General features: G+C 52.1%; 7 protein-coding genes across 7 annotated transcripts; 5 read left to right on the top strand and 2 right to left on the bottom strand.

Annotated features, from left to right (window-relative positions):
- Positions 1 to 22: 22 nt before the first annotated feature.
- BO83DRAFT_411501 (cytochrome b-c1 complex subunit 9) lies at positions 23 to 766 on the top strand. Its single transcript, XM_025534315.1, has 5 exons — positions 23 to 98; positions 150 to 232; positions 279 to 344; positions 410 to 458; positions 526 to 766. The coding sequence occupies exons 1-5, from the start codon at positions 87 to 89 to the stop codon at positions 586 to 588; spliced, it is 273 nt and encodes a 90-aa protein (XP_025383699.1). The 5' UTR covers positions 23 to 86; the 3' UTR covers positions 589 to 766.
- A 242-nt stretch (positions 767 to 1008) lies between these two features.
- BO83DRAFT_440936 (putative ubiquitin-protein ligase E3 component (UBR1)) lies at positions 1009 to 8294 on the top strand. The gene is made up of 3 exons (XM_025536298.1): positions 1009 to 1091; positions 1201 to 7658; positions 7718 to 8294. Exons 2-3 carry the CDS (start codon positions 1456 to 1458, stop codon positions 7983 to 7985), a joined length of 6471 nt encoding a protein of 2156 aa, XP_025383698.1. The 5' UTR covers positions 1009 to 1091; positions 1201 to 1455; the 3' UTR covers positions 7986 to 8294.
- Positions 8295 to 9084: 790 nt separating this feature from the next.
- thiA (thiamine thiazole synthase) lies at positions 9085 to 10741 on the top strand. The gene is made up of 3 exons (XM_025528789.1): positions 9085 to 9104; positions 9160 to 9830; positions 9902 to 10741. The coding sequence occupies exons 2-3, from the start codon at positions 9494 to 9496 to the stop codon at positions 10558 to 10560; spliced, it is 996 nt and encodes a 331-aa protein (XP_025383697.1). The 5' UTR covers positions 9085 to 9104; positions 9160 to 9493; the 3' UTR covers positions 10561 to 10741.
- A 195-nt stretch (positions 10742 to 10936) lies between these two features.
- On the bottom strand, positions 10937 to 12588 carry BO83DRAFT_382123 (inositol phosphosphingolipid phospholipase). Its single transcript, XM_025532161.1, has one exon. The coding sequence runs from the start codon at positions 12459 to 12461 to the stop codon at positions 11025 to 11027; it is 1437 nt and encodes a 478-aa protein (XP_025383696.1). The 5' UTR covers positions 12462 to 12588; the 3' UTR covers positions 10937 to 11024.
- A 202-nt stretch (positions 12589 to 12790) lies between these two features.
- On the top strand, positions 12791 to 14840 carry BO83DRAFT_440933 (WD40 repeat domain-containing protein). The gene is made up of 3 exons (XM_025536297.1): positions 12791 to 13478; positions 13551 to 13714; positions 13774 to 14840. The coding sequence occupies exons 1-3, from the start codon at positions 12830 to 12832 to the stop codon at positions 14686 to 14688; spliced, it is 1728 nt and encodes a 575-aa protein (XP_025383695.1). The 5' UTR covers positions 12791 to 12829; the 3' UTR covers positions 14689 to 14840.
- A 560-nt stretch (positions 14841 to 15400) lies between these two features.
- Positions 15401 to 16010, top strand: BO83DRAFT_322875 (carboxymuconolactone decarboxylase family protein; the record flags this gene model as incomplete). Its single annotated transcript, XM_025527911.1, has 2 exons — positions 15401 to 15871; positions 15975 to 16010. The coding sequence occupies 2 exons, from the start codon at positions 15401 to 15403 to the stop codon at positions 16008 to 16010; spliced, it is 507 nt and encodes a 168-aa protein (XP_025383694.1).
- Positions 16011 to 17595: 1585 nt separating this feature from the next.
- BO83DRAFT_145463 (glycoside hydrolase family 128 protein) lies at positions 17596 to 18782 on the bottom strand. Its single transcript, XM_025526197.1, has one exon. The coding sequence runs from the start codon at positions 18567 to 18569 to the stop codon at positions 17718 to 17720; it is 852 nt and encodes a 283-aa protein (XP_025383693.1). The 5' UTR covers positions 18570 to 18782; the 3' UTR covers positions 17596 to 17717.
- Positions 18783 to 19321: the final 539 nt, after the last annotated feature.

Here is a 19321-nt window from a genome sequence, read left to right as displayed (position 1 = left end):
CTTCAACCTCATCTCGCCCATCCTCTCTGCCTTGCTGTCTTTCCCCGCTCCCTTCCCCCTCTATCTCTCTATCCATTACCGTCACAATGGCCGGCGCTGTAAGTGTTTTCTTTGTATGGGTTTTGTCACAGTTCAATGGCTAACTCCAGGGTGTTCCCGTTCCAGTTCGCTTCCGCTATCTACCAGCATGTCTCCCCTTTCACTCTGGATATCCAATCGATACTTGTCGCCCGTCATGGAATGGTCTTGCTAATTGGAAATCTTTGATCGACTTACAGGGGCCTGATCCGCCGTAACGCGGTCTACCTGACCACCATCTTCGCCAGTGCCTTCGCCTTCGAGCTGTACGTTGCTGTTATCGGGATCTTTCGGGGGGTTGACAATCGCTAAACAATCATCTTTGGAATAGGACCTTCGACACTGCCTCCAACAAGGTCTGGGATTCTTTCAACCGCGGCGTACGTTTCTTCCCTACCACGACCTTTCCGCATGGGTTATACTGACGGGTTCGTTTCACTACTGCAGCGCCAATGGAAGGACATTAAGCACCAGTACCTCAACAAGGCCGACGATGAGGATGATGAGTAAATTCGGGTACAATACTCGCCGTGTTACATATGAAAGAATAGAAGTGGTGCTAGGGGGTTCAAAATATCCATTCCCATGTTATACTATAGCCGAGTGCCGGGAAGGAGAAGTGCTATAATCCAGGGTGTTTGTACGAGATAGATTCGCAATAACCTGTAACTTGTGTTTTTCAGCAGTCCATCCAGGAGCAGGGTATGCATATGTAGGTCATCCTACCCCGTAGGCCAGGTCAGTAGGCAAGCAACACGGATGTTGCCCAGCTGGGCGGGGGAGAGCCAACCAGGCATTCACAGGCCGTGGATGAGAATCGCAGTGGCGCCAAGCCCCGGTGTTTGCAGTACCTCGATGTCATGGGCGAACCAACTCTTAGACACTCCCCTTCTCTTCTACATATTGTCTAATACAGTGTCATCGCTTTTTGCTTTCGGAACGACATCTCCATCAGGGGTCCTATCTGAATGAGAGAATAGGAAAGTACCGCTCATGTTAACAACGGGCTACTGGTGCGTGCCGCTGGATACCATAAAATCCGACTTCCCACCACTTCTCCCCCCCACGGTGACATCGCCGTGCCTGCTATCGCTCGATAACTAAGCTTCTTAACTGATCTAGATTTTTTTCCCCCTCCCCTCAACCTTACTTGGGATTTACCACCCCAGTAAACCCGAGCGATTTCAACGCCCTTTCACTCCGTGGCTTATTGCAACATACTTGCCGCCACTTACACGCTCGATCACAGGCCGAGCGATCGCAGACTGGGAGATCCCAAGCCCGCCCCACGGAGCTCCCACTCCATCCGACCCTCACCATCCCCTCACTTCTCGGACAGCCCGATGAGTGTCGCGATCCAAGCGCAAAGGCGATAAAATGAGTTTCACGGATAAGGAGATGGTACTCGGGCAAGGCCTTCTACGGCTCCCCGCTGCACACAACTATCGATATGGATTCAATGCAGAGCAAGACCTACTTGAGCTGCTCTTCCACTCTTTAACCGGCTTCAACGAGGAATATCTCCGACTACTATTCCCCAACGGGCCCCCGAAAGGTGTTTGGAAATTAGCGGAAGCTCAGGGAGCAAAAGAAGGAGCAGAATATACCGAAGCGGCGCGGGGAAAGCGATGTGGTCACATTTTCAGGGCCGGCGAGGCTACTTATCGGTGTATCACCTGTGCTGCGGACGATACCTGCGTGCTCTGTAGTCGCTGCTTCGACGCTTCTGATCACACCGGCCACCAGTACCAGATTTCTTTGTCTTCGGGAAACTGCGGCTGCTGTGACTGCGGAGATGAGGAGGCATGGCGACTACCGTTGTTCTGTGCGATCCATACCGACAGCGAGGATAAGAAAGGCAAGCAAAGGGCCCAGACTCAGCTTCCGCATGACTTGGTCGATAGCATCAGAACGACTATTAGCGGCGTGCTGGATTATTTCTGTGATGTCATTTCTTGTTCTCCCGAGCAGTTGCGGCTCCCGAAAACAGAGGAGGGGATCAGACAGGATGAAGAGGCGTCCCGGCTACGTCCCGGTTGGTATGGCGATGGAGATCTACCGGAGGATGAGCCGGAGTTTGCTCTTGCTCTTTGGAACGATGAGAAACATACCATCCGGGATGTTGCTCATCAGGTTAGCCGGGCTTGTCGGGAACGGGATCGTTTCGGCAACGATAGGGCCCATGAGACGAACGATATTGGGAGGAGTGTAGTCAAATACTCCAAGGATCTGCAGAGGCTGCTGGCTGTGTCGAAAATCATCGAACAGATTAAGGTCACGGTTACAATCCGGTCTGCCCGCGACACGTTCCGCGAGCAAATGTGCGGGACCATCGTCGAGTGGCTTGCAGATATCTCGGGGTGCAGTATCATGGACGATAACGAGATTCTACGTCACACCATCTGCGAGGCGCTGCTTAGTCCATGGCAACAACGCAGCAATGCCGCGAATGCTGATATCGGAATGAAGGGCATTGATGACCATCAGAGGTCTGAAAATGCCCCGTACCGCACGGTTATGCTCACGGTGTCCCCACAGGGGCAGGTGGTTTTGGCTGCAGAAGAGGATGACGACGAGGATGATGAGGATATCGATAATGATAATGAACAAGTGGGCGACGGCGATGGAGACGAAGAATTTGTGGAGACCCATGATGATGCTGACGACGAGGATGAGGATATGGATAGGCAGATTGCTTTACTTCGTGAGCAAGCCGAAATAGAGGATATGGCGGATGAGGAAGATATGGTGATGGGCAACACGGATGACGCTTTTGAAATGGCCCAAGCCATTATCCAATTGGGTCGGCGGTCGATGTCTCCCAACACTGAGCAACAACAGGAACGACAGGAACGACAGGAACCAGAAGATCAACCAGCCTCGGAGAACCAAGCTCTGCCGCAGTCTCCCGAGCGCGAGCCGAACTCGAATGATACATGCCAACTTCCTCCCATGTCGTATGTTGCCATCCCCAAGACACCATCTGGCGTGGTAAAACCATCACCTGCAAAGACCCCTAGTCATTGGCAAGTCCGACCTTCCGTCCCGGCCTTCGGGGAGCATGTTCCCCCATACGAGGATCTCTGGCAGCGTACACGCCTGGACTGGATGATCCTGTTCGATCTCCGATTGTGGAAGAAGACGCGTACCGATCTGCGCGATCTTTACATTGGTACCGTGGTCAACGTTCCCCAGTTCAAGCGAATCATGGGTCTACGCCTGTCAGCTCTATATACAGCGCTCGCGCAGTTGTACCTGATTGCAGATCGAGAACCGGATCATTCAATTGTCAACCTTTCTCTCCAACTTCTCACGACGCCCTCTATCACTGAGGAGATCGTGCTGCGCGGGAACTTCCTCACCAAGGTCATGGCCATCCTATATACATTCCTGACTACGCGACAAGTTGGTGAACCTTACGAAGTAAACCCGAACGCAACTCTGGCCTTCGATGCCGGTTCCGTGACCAACAGACGTCTGTACCATTTCTTCCTTGATCTAAGATACCTCTTGCAGTCAGAGTATGTACAGAACCGCGTACGGAGTGAAGAACCTTACCTCGCTCAATTCTTGGACCTCGTCAAGCTTTCCCAGGGTATCTGCCCTAACGTACGTGCCGTGGGAGAGCATGTCGAGTACGAGACCGACGCCTGGATCAGTGCCTCGATTCTCATGCGGGAGATCAACCGGCTCTGCCGTCAATTCTGCGAGGCATTCCGCAACCCCGAGATTGATGGCGGCGTGAAGCTATTGCGAGCAATCCGGACGGCAACCATCTCTGCAATGGTACATTCTACGGGAATTGAGCGCAAGAGATTTGAGCAGGCGGAGATCAAAAACTATGTGCGGTTCAAGACTTTACCTCCCCTTGACTTCGAAGTCGATCAGCAACGAGTCCCCCGTTACCGTGTTGTAGACTTTGTTGTTGAAAGTGGTTCGATGAGCTTCCACCATGCCCTGCACTACACGCTGTCGTGGCTGCTGGAGTGTGGCCGCAATGTGAACAGTGCTCTGATGCGGGATGTGCTCATGAGTGCTGCTCATGCCGCAAATGAGAAATACATTCACGATAGTCAGCTGACTTCTGAGGATCTGCTCCTCTGCATGTTCGATTATCCTCTCCGGGTCTGCGCCTGGCTCGCGCAGATGAAAGCGGGCATGTGGGTGCGTAACGGTCTCAGCCTTCGGCATCAGATGTCTCAGTATCGTGGAGTGTCGTCTCGCGACTTTGCCTACTATCGCGATATCTTCCTCCTGCAAACTGCACTGGTGACCTGTGACCCGAGCCGGGTGCTTGCGTCTATTGCAGACCGGTTCGGTATGATGGACTGGATGACCAGAGATTACATGCCACGCCCTGGATATGAAGACAGCCAGATCATCGACGTGGCCGAGGAGTTCGTCCATCTGCTGGTCATTCTGCTCACAGACCGGACCTCCCTCACCGCCGTTGACGACAGCGAGGCCGCAACGCGCGAGAACATGAGCCGCGATATTGCCCATGTTCTGTGCTTCAAGCCGCTTTCTTTCTCGGACTTGTCTACACGCCTCAGTGACAAGCTGCTTGACTCGGACCTGTTCCAGGATGTTTTGGACGACGTTGCGGGATTCCGTCCTCCTGAAGGCTTGAATGATACAGGAACCTTCGAACTTAAGCCAGAATATATCGACTTGATTGATCCTTATAGTGCTCACTACAGCAAGAACCAGCGGGACGAAGCAGAGAGCATCTATAAGGAGTGGGTAGCCAAGAAATCTGGGAAGAAGGCATCAGACATTGTTTTTGAGCCGAAGCTGCGCCCTATCACTTCAGGCGCGTACTCGGAACTTCCTAAGTTCACAAGGACGCTGGTGTTTGCTCAAATTGTCCACCACTGCTTGGACTATGTGGTCTCATCGAAAGAGCGTACTCCCAACATCCCGCCTACACGTGTGGAGACCTTTCTCCAGGTTGTCCTCCACCTCATCCTTGCGGCGTCTCTTGAAGATAGTAGCGAAGATGATGGCTCCTCACCGTCATTCGTGTCGCATGCCTTGAACAAAGCCAAGGAAACGACTCTGGCTGGATCATTGACTATTGTTGGTCTTCTGGAAAAGATCTCTGTCATGAATGAATTCTCCGCCTGCGGGCCCAAGATCCGTCATATTCTGAAAAGGCTTTGGCAGAAGCGCCCTCAGGCCTACGCCTCCGCCACTGCCTCTCTCAAGTTCCCGTTCGATCGGGTCGACACAAGCTCCCCTGCCATTGACACCGACAATGAGAAGGAACTGAAGAAGAAGCAGGCCCTCGAAAGACAAGCGAGGGTTATGGCTCAATTCCAGCAACAGCAACAGAACTTCCTTAACAGCCAAGGTGCAATTGACTGGGGAGAGGAGGACTTTAGCGACCTCGAATCCGAAACCGAGACTGCTCCCGAGACTAAATTATGGAAGTACCCTAGTGGTACTTGCATCCTCTGCCAGGAGGAAACAAATGACTCCCGACTCTACGGCACATTCGCCTTAATCCAGGACAGCAGTATCACGCGCCTGACAGACATCAACGATCCTGACTGGATCAGGGAAGTGATCAGGACCCCGGCGAGCTTGGATAAGTCTGCGGAGCACATCCGTCCTTTTGGAGTCGCAGGAGAGAATCGCACGACGGTTCGCCGACTGGACTCTACTGGTGGTGAAGTGATTAGCGAGAAGGTTGGATTGAGTAAAGGTTTCAAGGCCACGCACACCCTTCGTGGACCGGTCACCACCGGTTGTGGGCATATCATGCACTACTCTTGTTTTGATGCCTACTTCCTCGCTACTCAGCGCCGCCACTCGCAACAAATCGCGCGGAACCACCCTGAGCGTTTGCTGAGCAAGGAATTTGTCTGTCCGCTGTGCAAGGCTCTAGGAAATGCCTTCCTTCCTATTGTTTGGAAGGGTAAAGAGGAATCCTATCCGGGGGCTCTGAATACTTGTGTGCCGTTTGATGATTTTATCAATACAGAGTTGAAGTCGGTCCTCTCGCAATCGTACAATTACGCAGTGCTCGCGGAGAACAACAATGTACAGCTACAGCTTTACCAGGATCTATTCAGCAATTACCTGTCGAAAGCCTTGGTTCCTCCACTGGCAACTAAGGTTGATCAGCTCATGTCGTCGCAGTCGTCGTCAACGTCGTCGTCTCTGCCCTCCGCGACTCACTATATACCAACAGCGAGGATGCCGATGCCTGGCCTCTTCCCATCACAGGACGAGAACTCAACTACAAGTCCGCTGCAGGAAGCTTCGGCCCAAAGCGGAAGCCCCATGTCTGTGCTCATACAGATCTACAAGCGACTGAAGCAGACTATCCGGATGAACCACATCCCATCCACCTTCAATCACCATCCGGATACCACAGACACCAATGACCTGGTGCACACTGATTCCTTGTTCCAGAGTTTTGGCTTCAGCATTGCTGCTACTGAGATCTCTCAGCGCGGTGTTGAATCAGAGCCAGGGACGACTTTGTTGGATAAGATCCCTCAGCTGACTCTGACGCACCTCCGAGTCTTGGCTGAGAGTGCCTTATCGTACGCTGCCGTCGGGTGCGTATACAATTCTAATGGCCCTCATACTCACAGCGGGGACGAGTTTCAAGAACTGCATCGCCATAAGATATGTCAGCTCTTCATCGGCCATCCCTGCCTGAATGGCAGCGCACTCGTGAACGAGATGCGTGAGATTGAACCGCTACTGGCTAAGGATACTTTTGTCTTCCTGGCCGAGTGTTCGCTATCCCTGCTGCCGGTGCTGTCTGTTGACATTCGCCACTTGATTCAGGTGTGCTACGTGGCCGAAATTGTCAAGGTCGCGGCCACCTACATCCTCTGCCCGAAGGGTCTGAAGGAGGAGCTGGCGCAGCATCGCGACGACCAGTATCTGTCTGAGCTAAGTCAGACAGATCCACGATACGAAGCGAGCCGGCACTTCTTCCACTCGATTGTCACCGAATTGAAGTCTAACTCGGTAGGCCACGCGGTGGGGTCATCGTTCCCTGCTGAAACTGGCTACGTCAAGGACGGCGTGGAAAGTGCAACTCCGGATGTGGTGATCTCGCTGAGGCGTCTTATCTCCAGCTACGCATTGACTTTCCTACGCAAGGCGGTCATCCTACTCCATGTTCAGCACGGCGTCGAATTCCCTAACACTGGTTCTCACGACGCGAATGCGTCGGAGCTGGACCGTCTGACCAACCTCCTTCACCTGCCGTCCGTTGACGAAATCTTTGCATCGATCAACCCGGCTCGGGAGAGTGGTAAGCCGTTCGATGCCATGATCTCCGGATGGATCTTTCACTGGAATGCGACTCGGTCGGGCGTCCGGATGGGCGACCTTAAGCTGTGGCCGAGCCTTCCTCACCCGGCCATTTTCGAGCTGGTCGGACTCCCCAAGTACTACGACAGTTTGATCGAAGAGGCCAACCGGCGGCGGTGCCCCAAGTCGAAGAAGGAGCTGAGTGATCCCAGCATCTGTCTCTTCTGTGGAGATATCTTCTGCTCGCAGGCAGTATGCTGCATGGAGAACAAGCTGGGCGGATGCAACCAGCACGTTCAAAAGTAAGTCCATTTTCACCCCCTTTCTGAAGTATCTGGAGAAGTCTTCTAACAGCAAGTAGGTGTGGCAAGAACATTGGTTTGTTCATCAACATTCGCAAGTGCACTGTGCTCTACTTGCACAACCGCAATGGATCATGGCACTACGCACCGTACCTTGACCGACACGGCGAGGTCGATCCGGGTCTCCGGCGCAACCGGCAGCTGATCCTTAACCAGAAGCGCTACGACCGACTGCTTCGGGACGTGTGGTTGTCGCACAGCATCCCAGCTACCATCAGCCGGAAACTGGAGGCGGACATCAACAACGGCGGATGGGAGACGATCTAGAGAGGGGGCCTAAGGAGTTATCGTGTTCTGTGTTCAGCATTGGTGTGTTGTGGTGTGTTGTATCCTGACTTGGCCTGATGACCCGTGCCAAAAGCTCCTGATGACTTTGCAAGCATTTGATCGGATTGTTTATTCTTGAAGATAGTTTACATATATGTGTCTACGATGCAGAGGTGTTCTGTCTGGACGATGGTGGTTGATACTATATATTCTATGCCTTTTGCTTGATTTTGATATGGATCAGTCAGTTGATGCTGTCTGTAATAATGGTTTGGCAGTGTGGAATAACATCTGAACCGTGAATTTTATCTTGGCCATTAAATTAGGCATTGATCTACATGTAGACCTTGATCCGAAACAAGGTCAGCCGTGTGTGACTCACAGTGAGCTTTGGTGTCGCGAGGATAGTAACTTTAGCCCTGATACTAAACCCCATACTGTCATTGAGTGGTGATGTGCTGCGACAAATTAAGCTTTCGCTACAGCCATAGCTTATACACAGTAGGATTGTGAAGGGGAAATTGCATTAATCAAGATGATTTTCATCCATCTTTGCACAGTAAATAGATAGTTCATGATGGGGCTACGGCTTCAATGATAGCTCCCATTTCTCTATTGCATAACCGTTCCCTGTAAACACTAGACAGTAGCCAGCTAGCGAGCAACGACACATAGTGGTTAGCACGGTGGAATCCAATCAGCGAATCGGTGTGAAGCCAATTGGCATTGCGCATCCACATCGTAGTATCACTGGTATGATCGTCACCCTCCATGACTTCACACGGTTGCTGCAAAGGTTCACCGGGTTGAAACCTACGCGGGCAGGATCGGAGCAAGTCGCTGGATCCCTCACGGACCACAGAGCTCCAGCTCCACGAAGAAAAGCAGGATGCAATAATCCCCGCACATCGGAGAGTTGTTGTACAGTCAAGCAATTAAGCAATTGGCAGCTGTCATCTCCATTACGTACCGTGACTTTCATCCCCCCCTCCCGTAGTATTTATACCTGCCCCTCCCTCTCCCCCGCTTCTTCTTCTTCTTCTTCTCTTTCTTCCATCATCTCAACAACCATCTACTATCTACTACTTCCACTCAAGTCTTCATCGACTTTCATCACAAGTCATCCTCTCCCACGTTGGTATCCCCTGTATAGACCATACTAACCTCGTCCTAGAAACCTTCCGTGCAATGTAATTCCACCTGCATTGACCCCCTTCCCGGGGGGTCTCGTCTCAATACTTTATTACAACACGATGGAAGTCATGCAATGCCTTTGGCTGGACTCTCTCAATGATCAGGTATCTCAGGTAAATCTTGGGCGTGGACCGGTGTTCGTTCCCATCCAGTGACAGTGTAGCACTGCTGCCTGCCACCGGCTCTGGGTTCGTTCTGAGATTATACGGTTAAACTTGATCTGGATAATACCAGCGAAAGGATCATGCCTTCCCTCGTATCCCCCCGCTTGATGGAATGGCTAACAATTCCCAGTCAACACACTGTAAAGCAACATGTCTCCTCCCGCTGCTATCTTCGAGCCCACCGTGGTCCCCACTGGCATCAAGTCCAACGTGGTGGTCCCCGAGGCCGCTCCCGTCACTGGCTCTTCCCAGACCCAGCTGCTCGACCACTTCGCTGGCAAGTGGGACAACTTCAAGTTCGCTCCCATCCGTGAGAGTCAGGTCTCGCGTGCTATGACCAGACGCTACTTCCAGGATCTGGACAAGTACGCTGAGAGTGACATTGTCATTGTGGGTGCTGGTTCTTGCGGTTTGAGCACCGCGTATGTTCTGGCCAAGGCCCGTCCGGACTTGAAGATTGCCATTGTCGAGGCCAATGTCTCTCCTGGTTCGTTCTCCAACAAACCCCCCACCACCCACCTACTCGTCCTGCAAGTCCAACATACTGACTCATCCCAGGTGGTGGTGCCTGGCTCGGTGGCCAGCTCTTCTCCGCCATGGTCATGCGTCGTCCCGCCGAAGTCTTCCTGAACGAGCTGGGCGTGCCCTACGAGGAAGACCTTGCGAACCCCAACTACGTCGTGGTGAAGCACGCCTCACTATTCACCTCGACCCTGTTGTCCAAGGTTCTCTCCTTCCCCAACGTCAAGCTCTTCAACGCCACCAGCGTGGAAGACCTGATCACCCGCCCCGCTGCCAGCGGCGACCCCAAGGATGTCCGCATTGCTGGTGTGGTCACCAACTGGACCCTGGTCACTCTTCACCACGACGACCACTCCTGCATGGACCCCAACACCATCAACGCCCCCGTGATCATCAGTACCACCGGCCACGACGGTCCCTTCGGTGCCTTCTCAGCCAAGAGACTTGTCTCCATGAACAGCGTCGACAAGCTGGGAGGTATGCGCGGCCTCGACATGAACTCGGCTGAGGACGCCATCGTCAAGAACACCCGTGAGGTCACCAAGGGTTTGATCATCGGTGGTATGGAGCTGTCGGAGATCGATGGCTTCAACCGCATGGGTCCTACCTTTGGTGCTATGGTCCTGAGTGGCGTCAAGGCTGCCGAGGAGGCGCTGCAGATCTTTGACGAGCGTAAGCGCGAGTGCGCTGAGTAAATGTCTCAGTTAACTTACATTTGAGTGTGAGAGATCACATGGAATTTGTTTTTCTTCACTCGTTATTTGGAAGATTCTGCACGTGGCGTGACTAAATTGCAACACACGAGGATGATGATGATGATGTCGCTGGCTTGTTAACGACACTCTTTATGATCAATTTCACAATTACTTGTCTATCACTACCTCATGAAATTGTAGGGTAGTAGCTCTGCGTAGATGGACACCGGTCCGGATACTTGATTAGCGCTAAGCCAATGCCCCGGCACATAAACGAATGCATGTATGCATAAGATGCACAACTTGAACAAAGAATGCATAGACCCAACTACTACTTAGGACATGACCCATACTGCCATTCAAACATATACACCATCTCATTTCTTTCCAGATTTACATACCATGCATATACACAAATGTTTACTATACCCAATTTTTCCCCAAATTTCCAAAAGAAAATCACCCTACTCCGCCTTCTCCCCCTTCCCCCCAACCGCCTCAGCAATCATCTTCGCATTCCTAACCTCCCACTCAAACTCCTTCAACGCGCGCAACTCACTCGACATAAACAACCCTCCAATCAAGCCATCCAAGATCCCCGCTCCAAAACTCAACGTGCTCACCAGAACCAAAATAAATGCTACGTATGGTAGATGGTCGCCTGTCCACCAGACCCCAATGAAGCAGCCAATGGATATTATCACCGAGGCTAGGAAATGCGCTACGCGCCACCGGCGCTGTGATCGCTCGCGACGGACGTACGTGTGGATCATGTCGATGATGCGGTCGTAGGTATCGGGTGTGAGGGCGGCGTTCGGGGCTGGGGAATGGTGGGTAATAGTGGTGTCGTTGGCGGCTTTTTCTGATGGGATGCGGGTGATAACTGCCTCGACGGCGAAGTGGTCACTCAGGGAGCAGCGGAGGGTGGGGTGGCGCTCTGTCATTGAGAGTCGGGTGGATTCGACGGACCAGCGCGGTGCCGGGTATGAAGGGGGGTAGTTGCCGTCTCCGACGAAGATGTAATCGAGGCGTTTGCCTTTGGGACATGGGGCATCTTTGTCGACGACGATGTCTTGGCCTTTTTCGAGGCGCTTCTGGTCTTCTTTGGACCACCGCCAGGTATTGAACTTTCCATCGCAGGTGGCGCCGTTCTCCGTGAGGTTGTATTCCGCTGAAGGAACGGGCTTGCCCCGTTTCTGCTCAACGGGGTCAATGGCCGCGCCGACCGACGAATCCGGATGCAGGACCTGCCATGCATCTCGGACGGGGCTGTGAGCCTGGATCAATTGATGCGCGAACGACGATGGCAGCATGTTGAAGTCGCCCAGGCCGATAACGAGATGTCCGCGCTCCGCAGCTCCGCGCATTAGCTTCGCGATTTCCCACGCCTGTGCCGTTCGATGACAGATATACGAATCGTTGGGTTCTCGCTCGTAGGGGGCGTGAAGATGCGTGCAGAACACCTCCGCGACGTCTTGGACTCCGGGTCCGAAGCGGACACGCGCACATGCCACGCCTTTCCCGACGTACCAGTCGCCGCGGAAGAAGGCCGTGGGACGCCCGTTGAGTGGGTATGCGAACATGCTACTTTCTTCGATGGGCCATTTGGAGAGGATGGCGAGACCAGCGCCCCAGATACCGCCGAAGTAGAACTTTCCGTAAGGGAGAATGTGACGGGTCTGCTGACGGATGGATTCGTAGTCTTCTTGTGTCCAGCATTCTTGAAGACCGACGATTTCGGGCGGCGGAGAGGCAATTGCGAGCTGACGGCCAATTTCAGCGAGACGGGCGTTTCGGTGTTTGGCGATGTATTTGAGACCCCAGCAGTTAAGAGTGAAGATGCGGATGTGGGTGGGGGTTGAGGAGGGGGAAGAGGAGGGGGGATCGGAGGTGGCAGACATTGTGGGATGATGTAGTATTGTTAAATTAGAGGGGCATATCGTAAATTATAGTAAGAATAATAGGAGATAGAATATGGGCAATAGAAAGACTAGAAAGAATAAAGGAAGATGAACATGGATGATTAAGGGGGATATAGATGAGGTGGAGATGAAGCCAAAGTAACGAAAAACGATGAAATCATGGTGCTCACCGCCTTGAGGCACATTCTGGGGAAATGGTCTTACCGCCTTCCCAAAATCGCCTGATTGTCACGAGGGATGAAAGTCGCGGCGATGAAAGAAATCATCGCGATCGCTGCTTTTTTGCTTTCTCTCCCTTCCTCTCCCTATTTTCCCACAATTCTCTCGCGCCGTTTTTTTGCCTTCTCATGGATGGCTCCATGCATCGCTCCAAGCGACGTCGTCTTGATACCACTCCCAAGGCCCAGAATGGCTTCATCCATTCGCCCGTAGAATCCTCGTCCGACGAGCTGGCCGCGGGCTCCGACCACGACGAGGCCGAACGCCGCCGCGCCAGCTGGTCCATCCAGAAGGCATATCCCCCACAGCGCCCATATCGCCGCTCGCGCAGCTTCAGCGGCTCCGAGAGCCCCGACGAGCTGGCTGTCGACGCGAAGGAGTACTGGTCGGCGAGGAATCGCGGTCGCAGTCCGTCCTCGCCCTCCGAGCCAAGCGCGGAGCCGTCCTCGGAGCGATATCTCGACCACGACCACTACGAGGCGGAAGAAGAGGAGGACGACGTGGCTCCCGAGCCTGGACTCGACCCTGAAATTGATCCGGAGCAGGAAGACGGCGGCGCCGAGGGCGATGTCGAAGAGACCGCAACCGCCGCCGACGGCGATGTAGCTGTTGATCAGTCGTTTGGCGAACGGTCGCCCACCCCGGTGCCGCAACCACCGCCGCCGCCGCCCAAACCGGACAAGGTGACTTATTACCAGAAGTATTTACTACGGGGTCATATTCGAGGAGTCTCGGCAGTACGGTTCTCGCCGGACTCTTCGATGATTGCTAGCGGAGGTGGGTTTTATGCTCCTCTCCTTTTTCCTCAACTTTCATCTACATCGAATGGGTCACTGACAGTGTTACAAGGGGCGGACGGGGCTGTCAAGGTATGGGATACGGTGACGGGTCGATTGATCCATACATTCGAGGGTCATCTGGCAGGCATTTCTACCATCTCATGGAGTCCGGACGGAGCGACCATTGCGTCGGGATCAGACGACAAGACGATTCGTCTGTGGAATGTATTGACGGTGGGTTCACGTTGCAAATAACTCTGGTAATATTCTTTGGAACTAATAAGTTACAAAAGGGCAAGGCGCACCCGATCCCCTTCGTCGGCCACCACAATTACGTCTACCAGATAGCATTCTCGCCCAAAGGCAACATGCTCGTGAGCGGATCCTACGATGAAGCGGTATTCCTATGGGATGTGCGATCAGCACGAGTGATGCGGTCGCTGCCCGCACACTCCGACCCGGTCGGAGGCATCGACGTCGTCTGGGACGGTACCCTCATTGCCTCGTGCGCGACGGACGGACTGATTCGAATCTGGGATACCGCGACGGGCCAGTGTCTGCGGACGCTGGTGCACGAAGACAACCCGCCCGTGACGGCGGTCAAGTTCTCCCCGAACGGCAAGTACGTGTTGGCGTGGACGCTGGACGACTGCGTGCGACTGTGGGACTACGTCGAGGGGCGGTGCATCAAGACGTACCAGGGCCATGGCAATAAGAAATACAGTCTGCAGGGCGGATTCGGGGTATATGGGGAGCGGGGCGGACCGCGGTATGCGTTCGTCGTTAGCGGCAGCGAGGACGGAGCTGTGCTGTGCTGGGACGTGGTCAGCAAGCAAGTGCTGCAGCGTCTGGAGGGTCACAATGGGGTGGTGCTGGGAGTGGACACATGCACGCTGGAGGAGTCGCGGCTGATGGTGAGCTGCGGGTTAGACGGGACCGTGCGGGTATGGGAGGAAGCGGATGCAGATGCAGAAGCAGCGGAAACCACCAACACCTCCACCGCGAATACTCCTCCCCAAACGAATGGAGACGGAGTGAATGGAGACACGGACCAACAACCGAATGGGGACATAGAAGTCGAGAAACCAAACGGTCTACCAGAAGCAAATCACGACCACAACCTCGAACAACCGAACGGACACAAAGATGACCCGGAACCGGAACCGGAAGACACCGAAATGGGCGAAGCCACAGGCCCAGACGGGTAATACCAATGTACATTATTACCAGGAAACAAAAGAAAAATAAAAGAGAACAAAAAGGGCTGGCTGGCTGGATGGGTGGATGGACGGACGGACCGGCGTTCAGGAATGTATAATAGACACGAGGGATGATGAGATACAGCACTTGATACATTATCAACTAACCACAACCGATTATTATAATATGAATTGAGTGGGTGTCCACATACACAGAGACATCCACTGACTATTATCTACCTAACCACCTGTCATAACACATATCCACTTATACTAGGATGCAGAACTGGCGCAACTGTTTTGACTCTTCCTTCATAGCTCCGTATTGGCACGTAATGATTAAGCAGTAGCTAAGTTTGTTAACTAATGCGGCAACTCTTCCATTGTATACGTCATCGTGACTGCCAAACACGACTACATTCAGTTAAAGCTCAACCCCTAAACTATCTGTTATTTTATGCTCCATTTGTTGGCATCGTTGAATTGTCTACTCAGCCTCAGCGCCGTGTTATACCTCCACGACCTCGGGGGTCGACCATTTGCTCGGCCCTCGGCCCAGGAGGCACTTACGGATTTGTCGTCCGAGACTCAACAAAGATCGCTAATCAACATCAACTGTAATATATGACAATATCCCCCGCACAGAATCAACAACATCTGGTCGTTACACGGATCTATCTCAACCATTCTATAGCCCAGTCACTCTCCAAAAAGAACCATCATGGCTCGACTGCCCTATCCAGAGCCGCCTAAACAGCATGCCAAATCGCACCCTACGCTCAACATCATTAAACTTCTATCCTACAGCACAGCAACTGCTGATCACTGGGCAGGATTAGGAAACGCCCAGTTCAAGCACTTATCTCTCTCAGCCAGACACCGTGAATTGGTGATTATGTTGACAACCTCAAAGTTCAACTCAACCTATGAATGGACCCATCATATTCCCGTATCCTTAAAGGCCGGTGTGACCGAGCAGCAGCAAGCGGCGCTCAAAGCGTCCGCGAAGGAAAAGGATTACTTCATCAACAGGAAACTTGACAATGGGGCGGCGGGATTTAGCGAGAAAGATCTCATCCTGCTCAGCTTCGTCGAAACAATTATCCAACAGCCTGAAGTTAGTGATGAGCTGTGGAAGAGTGTTAAGGGTCAATTCTCCGATAGAGAAATCGTGGAGATCATCACCCTTCAGGTTAGTAAATTCCAGATTCTCTGTGTTATGTTGTAAATGAGAATTTAAACTTCTATTATAGGGATTTTATTACTCGTTTTCACGCTTGACTACGGTTCTGCAGTGCGATTTTGATGATTGGGCCAAGTCTAAACTTTGATCTTGCTCTTTTGTGAATGAAGCGATGAAATATGGGTTGATGGGCACTATCTGATTATGAAAATTGCCCTACTCGAGAAGCTCCTATCCTAGCTCCTTTTCACTCCTGACATTGTGCCTGATAACGGTTTTTCCATTGTTCAGTTAATTCCCAAACAGGCGATAAAGCTTCTAAATGGCGCCAGAAAACGGAGACTTGTATATATGGTGTTGCTCATTTACATGGAAAGATACACAATTACTACAACATCAAGAAGAAAGCAATTATCGTTCATAATTAGTCCAGCGTGATTCTTTCCAGATACAGACCGAGAAAGAAATCGTCTGCAGTATGTCTACGATCAATACTATAGCCATCTCGATGGCGTTGTAGGTTAGCCCGGATGGAGAATTGCGAATCAGACAGACTACTCGAAGAGATACCTCAATAGTTCTTCAGTATAACTTCCCTGGTTCCTCTAACTTGCGACACTAGGTCATTGTTCAAGGGCAGGGTGAGTTGTTTCCTCGAGGCAGAGGATGCCGCAGATTCATTGTTCTTGATAAAACATTACATACTAACCTTCGATCGAGGAATTCATGTCAGATCGGTGAGCTGTACAACATAGGTTTTTACCATTTAATTCGTTATCTGTTTCATTTTGAAATATTCATAAAATCATTTATTGATCATTTCTACTCTACACCAACATGACCTATATCACGTGAATAAATCACAGCTAATCCAGCGGCTTACCCAACCAAACCTAGTCAGTTATTCAGTTAGTAAAGTCCTAACAGTTAAGTTACTGCACGGTTCAGAAATAATCCAACTATCCACCACCTGCGCCATTTTCTTTCCGCAACCTATTCAACACTAACACCCTCGAAACTACTACTTTATCCATCTCCCTCGTCTGACAACCCCAAACAGGAACAACGGAAAAGTAACTCACTAACTGACTGACCGTTGTTACACAAGCAGCCAAGCAGCCAAGCCCACGCAACAAAAAAAACAATCCAGACTCACTATCACAAGAAATCTCACCAAGAAAACCAATTTCCCGAGCCATTGGAACGGAACCAACTAAACCCAAACCCCACAACCACTAAACTACTTATCTCACGATTCAATCAATCAATTACTTAAACTGAATCGCATCACAAGGGAAAGCAAAAAGAAAAAAAAAAAAAAGCCAAGCGAGCCCAGACCAAACCCAACATGGTAAAACCTCATGATAATCAAATCAACATGACCAAAACCAGATGAGATAGAAAGCTGGAAACCCAAAAATAGCTTTCCAGCCAATGAAGATTTACGACGGGGTGCAATGTCCATGGATGTGTAGAAGTCAACGGGGAAAGGAGGGAGCAAGGACCAATGTTGCTGCTTTCTGGGTCCGGGGAGCCGTGGAACGGGGCTGGTTAGTGTGTTTAGGGGGATGTATGTGGATTTTGAATTTGGAGTTTCGGTCGGGGTTGTGAATGTGATTTTAATTGTTTCAATTTTTGTGGAAAAGTTGTTATTTGGGTTTTAATTTTATCTGACTTCAATTGAAATTGTATTGTATTGAAGTAAAATGGGTGGGTGAAATGGGATGCTTCATCTCTTCCTTTCGAGGAGGGATGGCAGAAGAATGGTAGAATAGATGAAAACGACTCAAAAGGTATCACGGGATAAAAGGCAAGGTAAAGCAAATCTAAATGGAATCAAGGTAGTTGTAGTTGTCTATGCAACGTAGACCTTTCCACTAGAGCTCAACTCATCCCCGCTGAGCAGATAGCCGTCTGCACACATGTAATACGCATACCGTCCCACGCCACTCTGGCTATCCAACCACGGCAAAACTTCGTCGAGGAAGTCCGCCGCTGAACTCTCATCGCTGCCGGCCGATTCGCCGCTGGTGAGGGCAAACTCCGTCACCCAGGTCTCGTCCAGTCCGTTGTCGTCCGCCACCTGCATGGCCTCCTGCACGAAGGACTTGAAGTCATCGGCCGAGGTGCCGTACCAGTGGACTGCCAGCACTGACATGTCGCACTCGCTGCATTCGGACAGGAAGGACTTCATCCAGCTGAGACCCTCGCCTTCGGTGGTGCTGCTGGTGACGGCAGGGGTAACGAGTTTAGCCTTGCCAGAGTAAGGAGTGATGTATTCCTTGTAGGAGCTGGCGGCTTCGGAAGCAGTCATCGAGGCTTGGGAGGAGGAGTCGGGCTCGTTGAATCCCATGATGTAATTGCTACCGCTGTCAAGGGCAGTCTCGATGGCGGTCAACCAACCTCCAAACATCTTGCTGCCCCACAGCATGGGCACGTATTCGACATTGCTGGGAAGGCTGCCGTCGGCGTACATGTTCCAGTCATAAGCCCAGGAGACTGTGCCGTTGCCGGAGGAGCCGGAGGTCAGCGTATGGACGCTGGAGGCAGAGTTGTAGGCAGCGCCACGCTTGGAGGAAGAGCCGCGCTTGGAGGCGACGTGGGTGGAGCGGTGCTTGTGGCTGCCATGGCCGTGGCCGCCATGAGGGATGGCCAGAACGGCGGTGGCCAGGGTGGTGGCGGTCAGAAGAGACTTGAAGGAGACCATGGTGTATGTATGGATTTCGGGGGTTGTTCGGTTTTGTTCGGAGAGAAGTGATGTGTATGTATAACTTTTGAGTATGAGAATACCGGTTCTCTCAAAGCGCTCTTGCAAAGAGTGGCTGCTAGACTACTAGGAGTCAGGCAATATGTTCAAAGAATGAAGGAATGGCTTGACCGTGCACGGCACAGGTGCAAAGAAGGAAAGGCTGGGGAGGTGAGAGATGAAGATCTAGGTGAGGAAGAGAGTTTCGAGTAGGAGACAGGGAGGGGAAAGAGGGCGGTTATATAGACACCCGACAACGGGCAGTGGCAGTTGCAGAACAACTTAGGGTTGGGTGCTTTTTCTAGGCGCCCATTCGGTTCCGACCAATCAGGTCTCCACAGGGAGGAAGGTTTTGTGCTCTTTGCATGAGTAAAGTACGACTAGTCACTAGTCGTTGCTTTTTCCATTGTTCGACGACCCCCTCTGATTGCCTGCGTCGGAGCGTTCCTGACCCCCTGCATCCTCACCGCGGCCGACCCATGGAACGTCATCGGGCGGGTACCGTGTGTCGCTCAGGGACAGTGGGACAGAGAAATATTGACGCCCATTATTCAGCCCGTGTGCCTGGCGGTTGGCAGCGACTGGACAGCAAGCGTCCGGGGGGAACCTTGCGGTGGTTGTTCCTGCAGTGGTGCGGATACCTGCAGCTGATCGGTTCAGTGGATGTATCCGACTGATTCCCCCTACTTTGGATGGAGGTGTATGTCTACCCA

Source organism: Aspergillus eucalypticola (assembly GCF_003184535.1).
Source record: "Aspergillus eucalypticola CBS 122712 chromosome Unknown BO83scaffold_32, whole genome shotgun sequence".
Taxonomy (NCBI): domain Eukaryota; kingdom Fungi; phylum Ascomycota; class Eurotiomycetes; order Eurotiales; family Aspergillaceae; genus Aspergillus; species Aspergillus eucalypticola.
The sequence above is the reverse complement of the archived record's forward strand: the minus strand, read 5'-3'. Positions and strand labels throughout refer to the sequence as shown.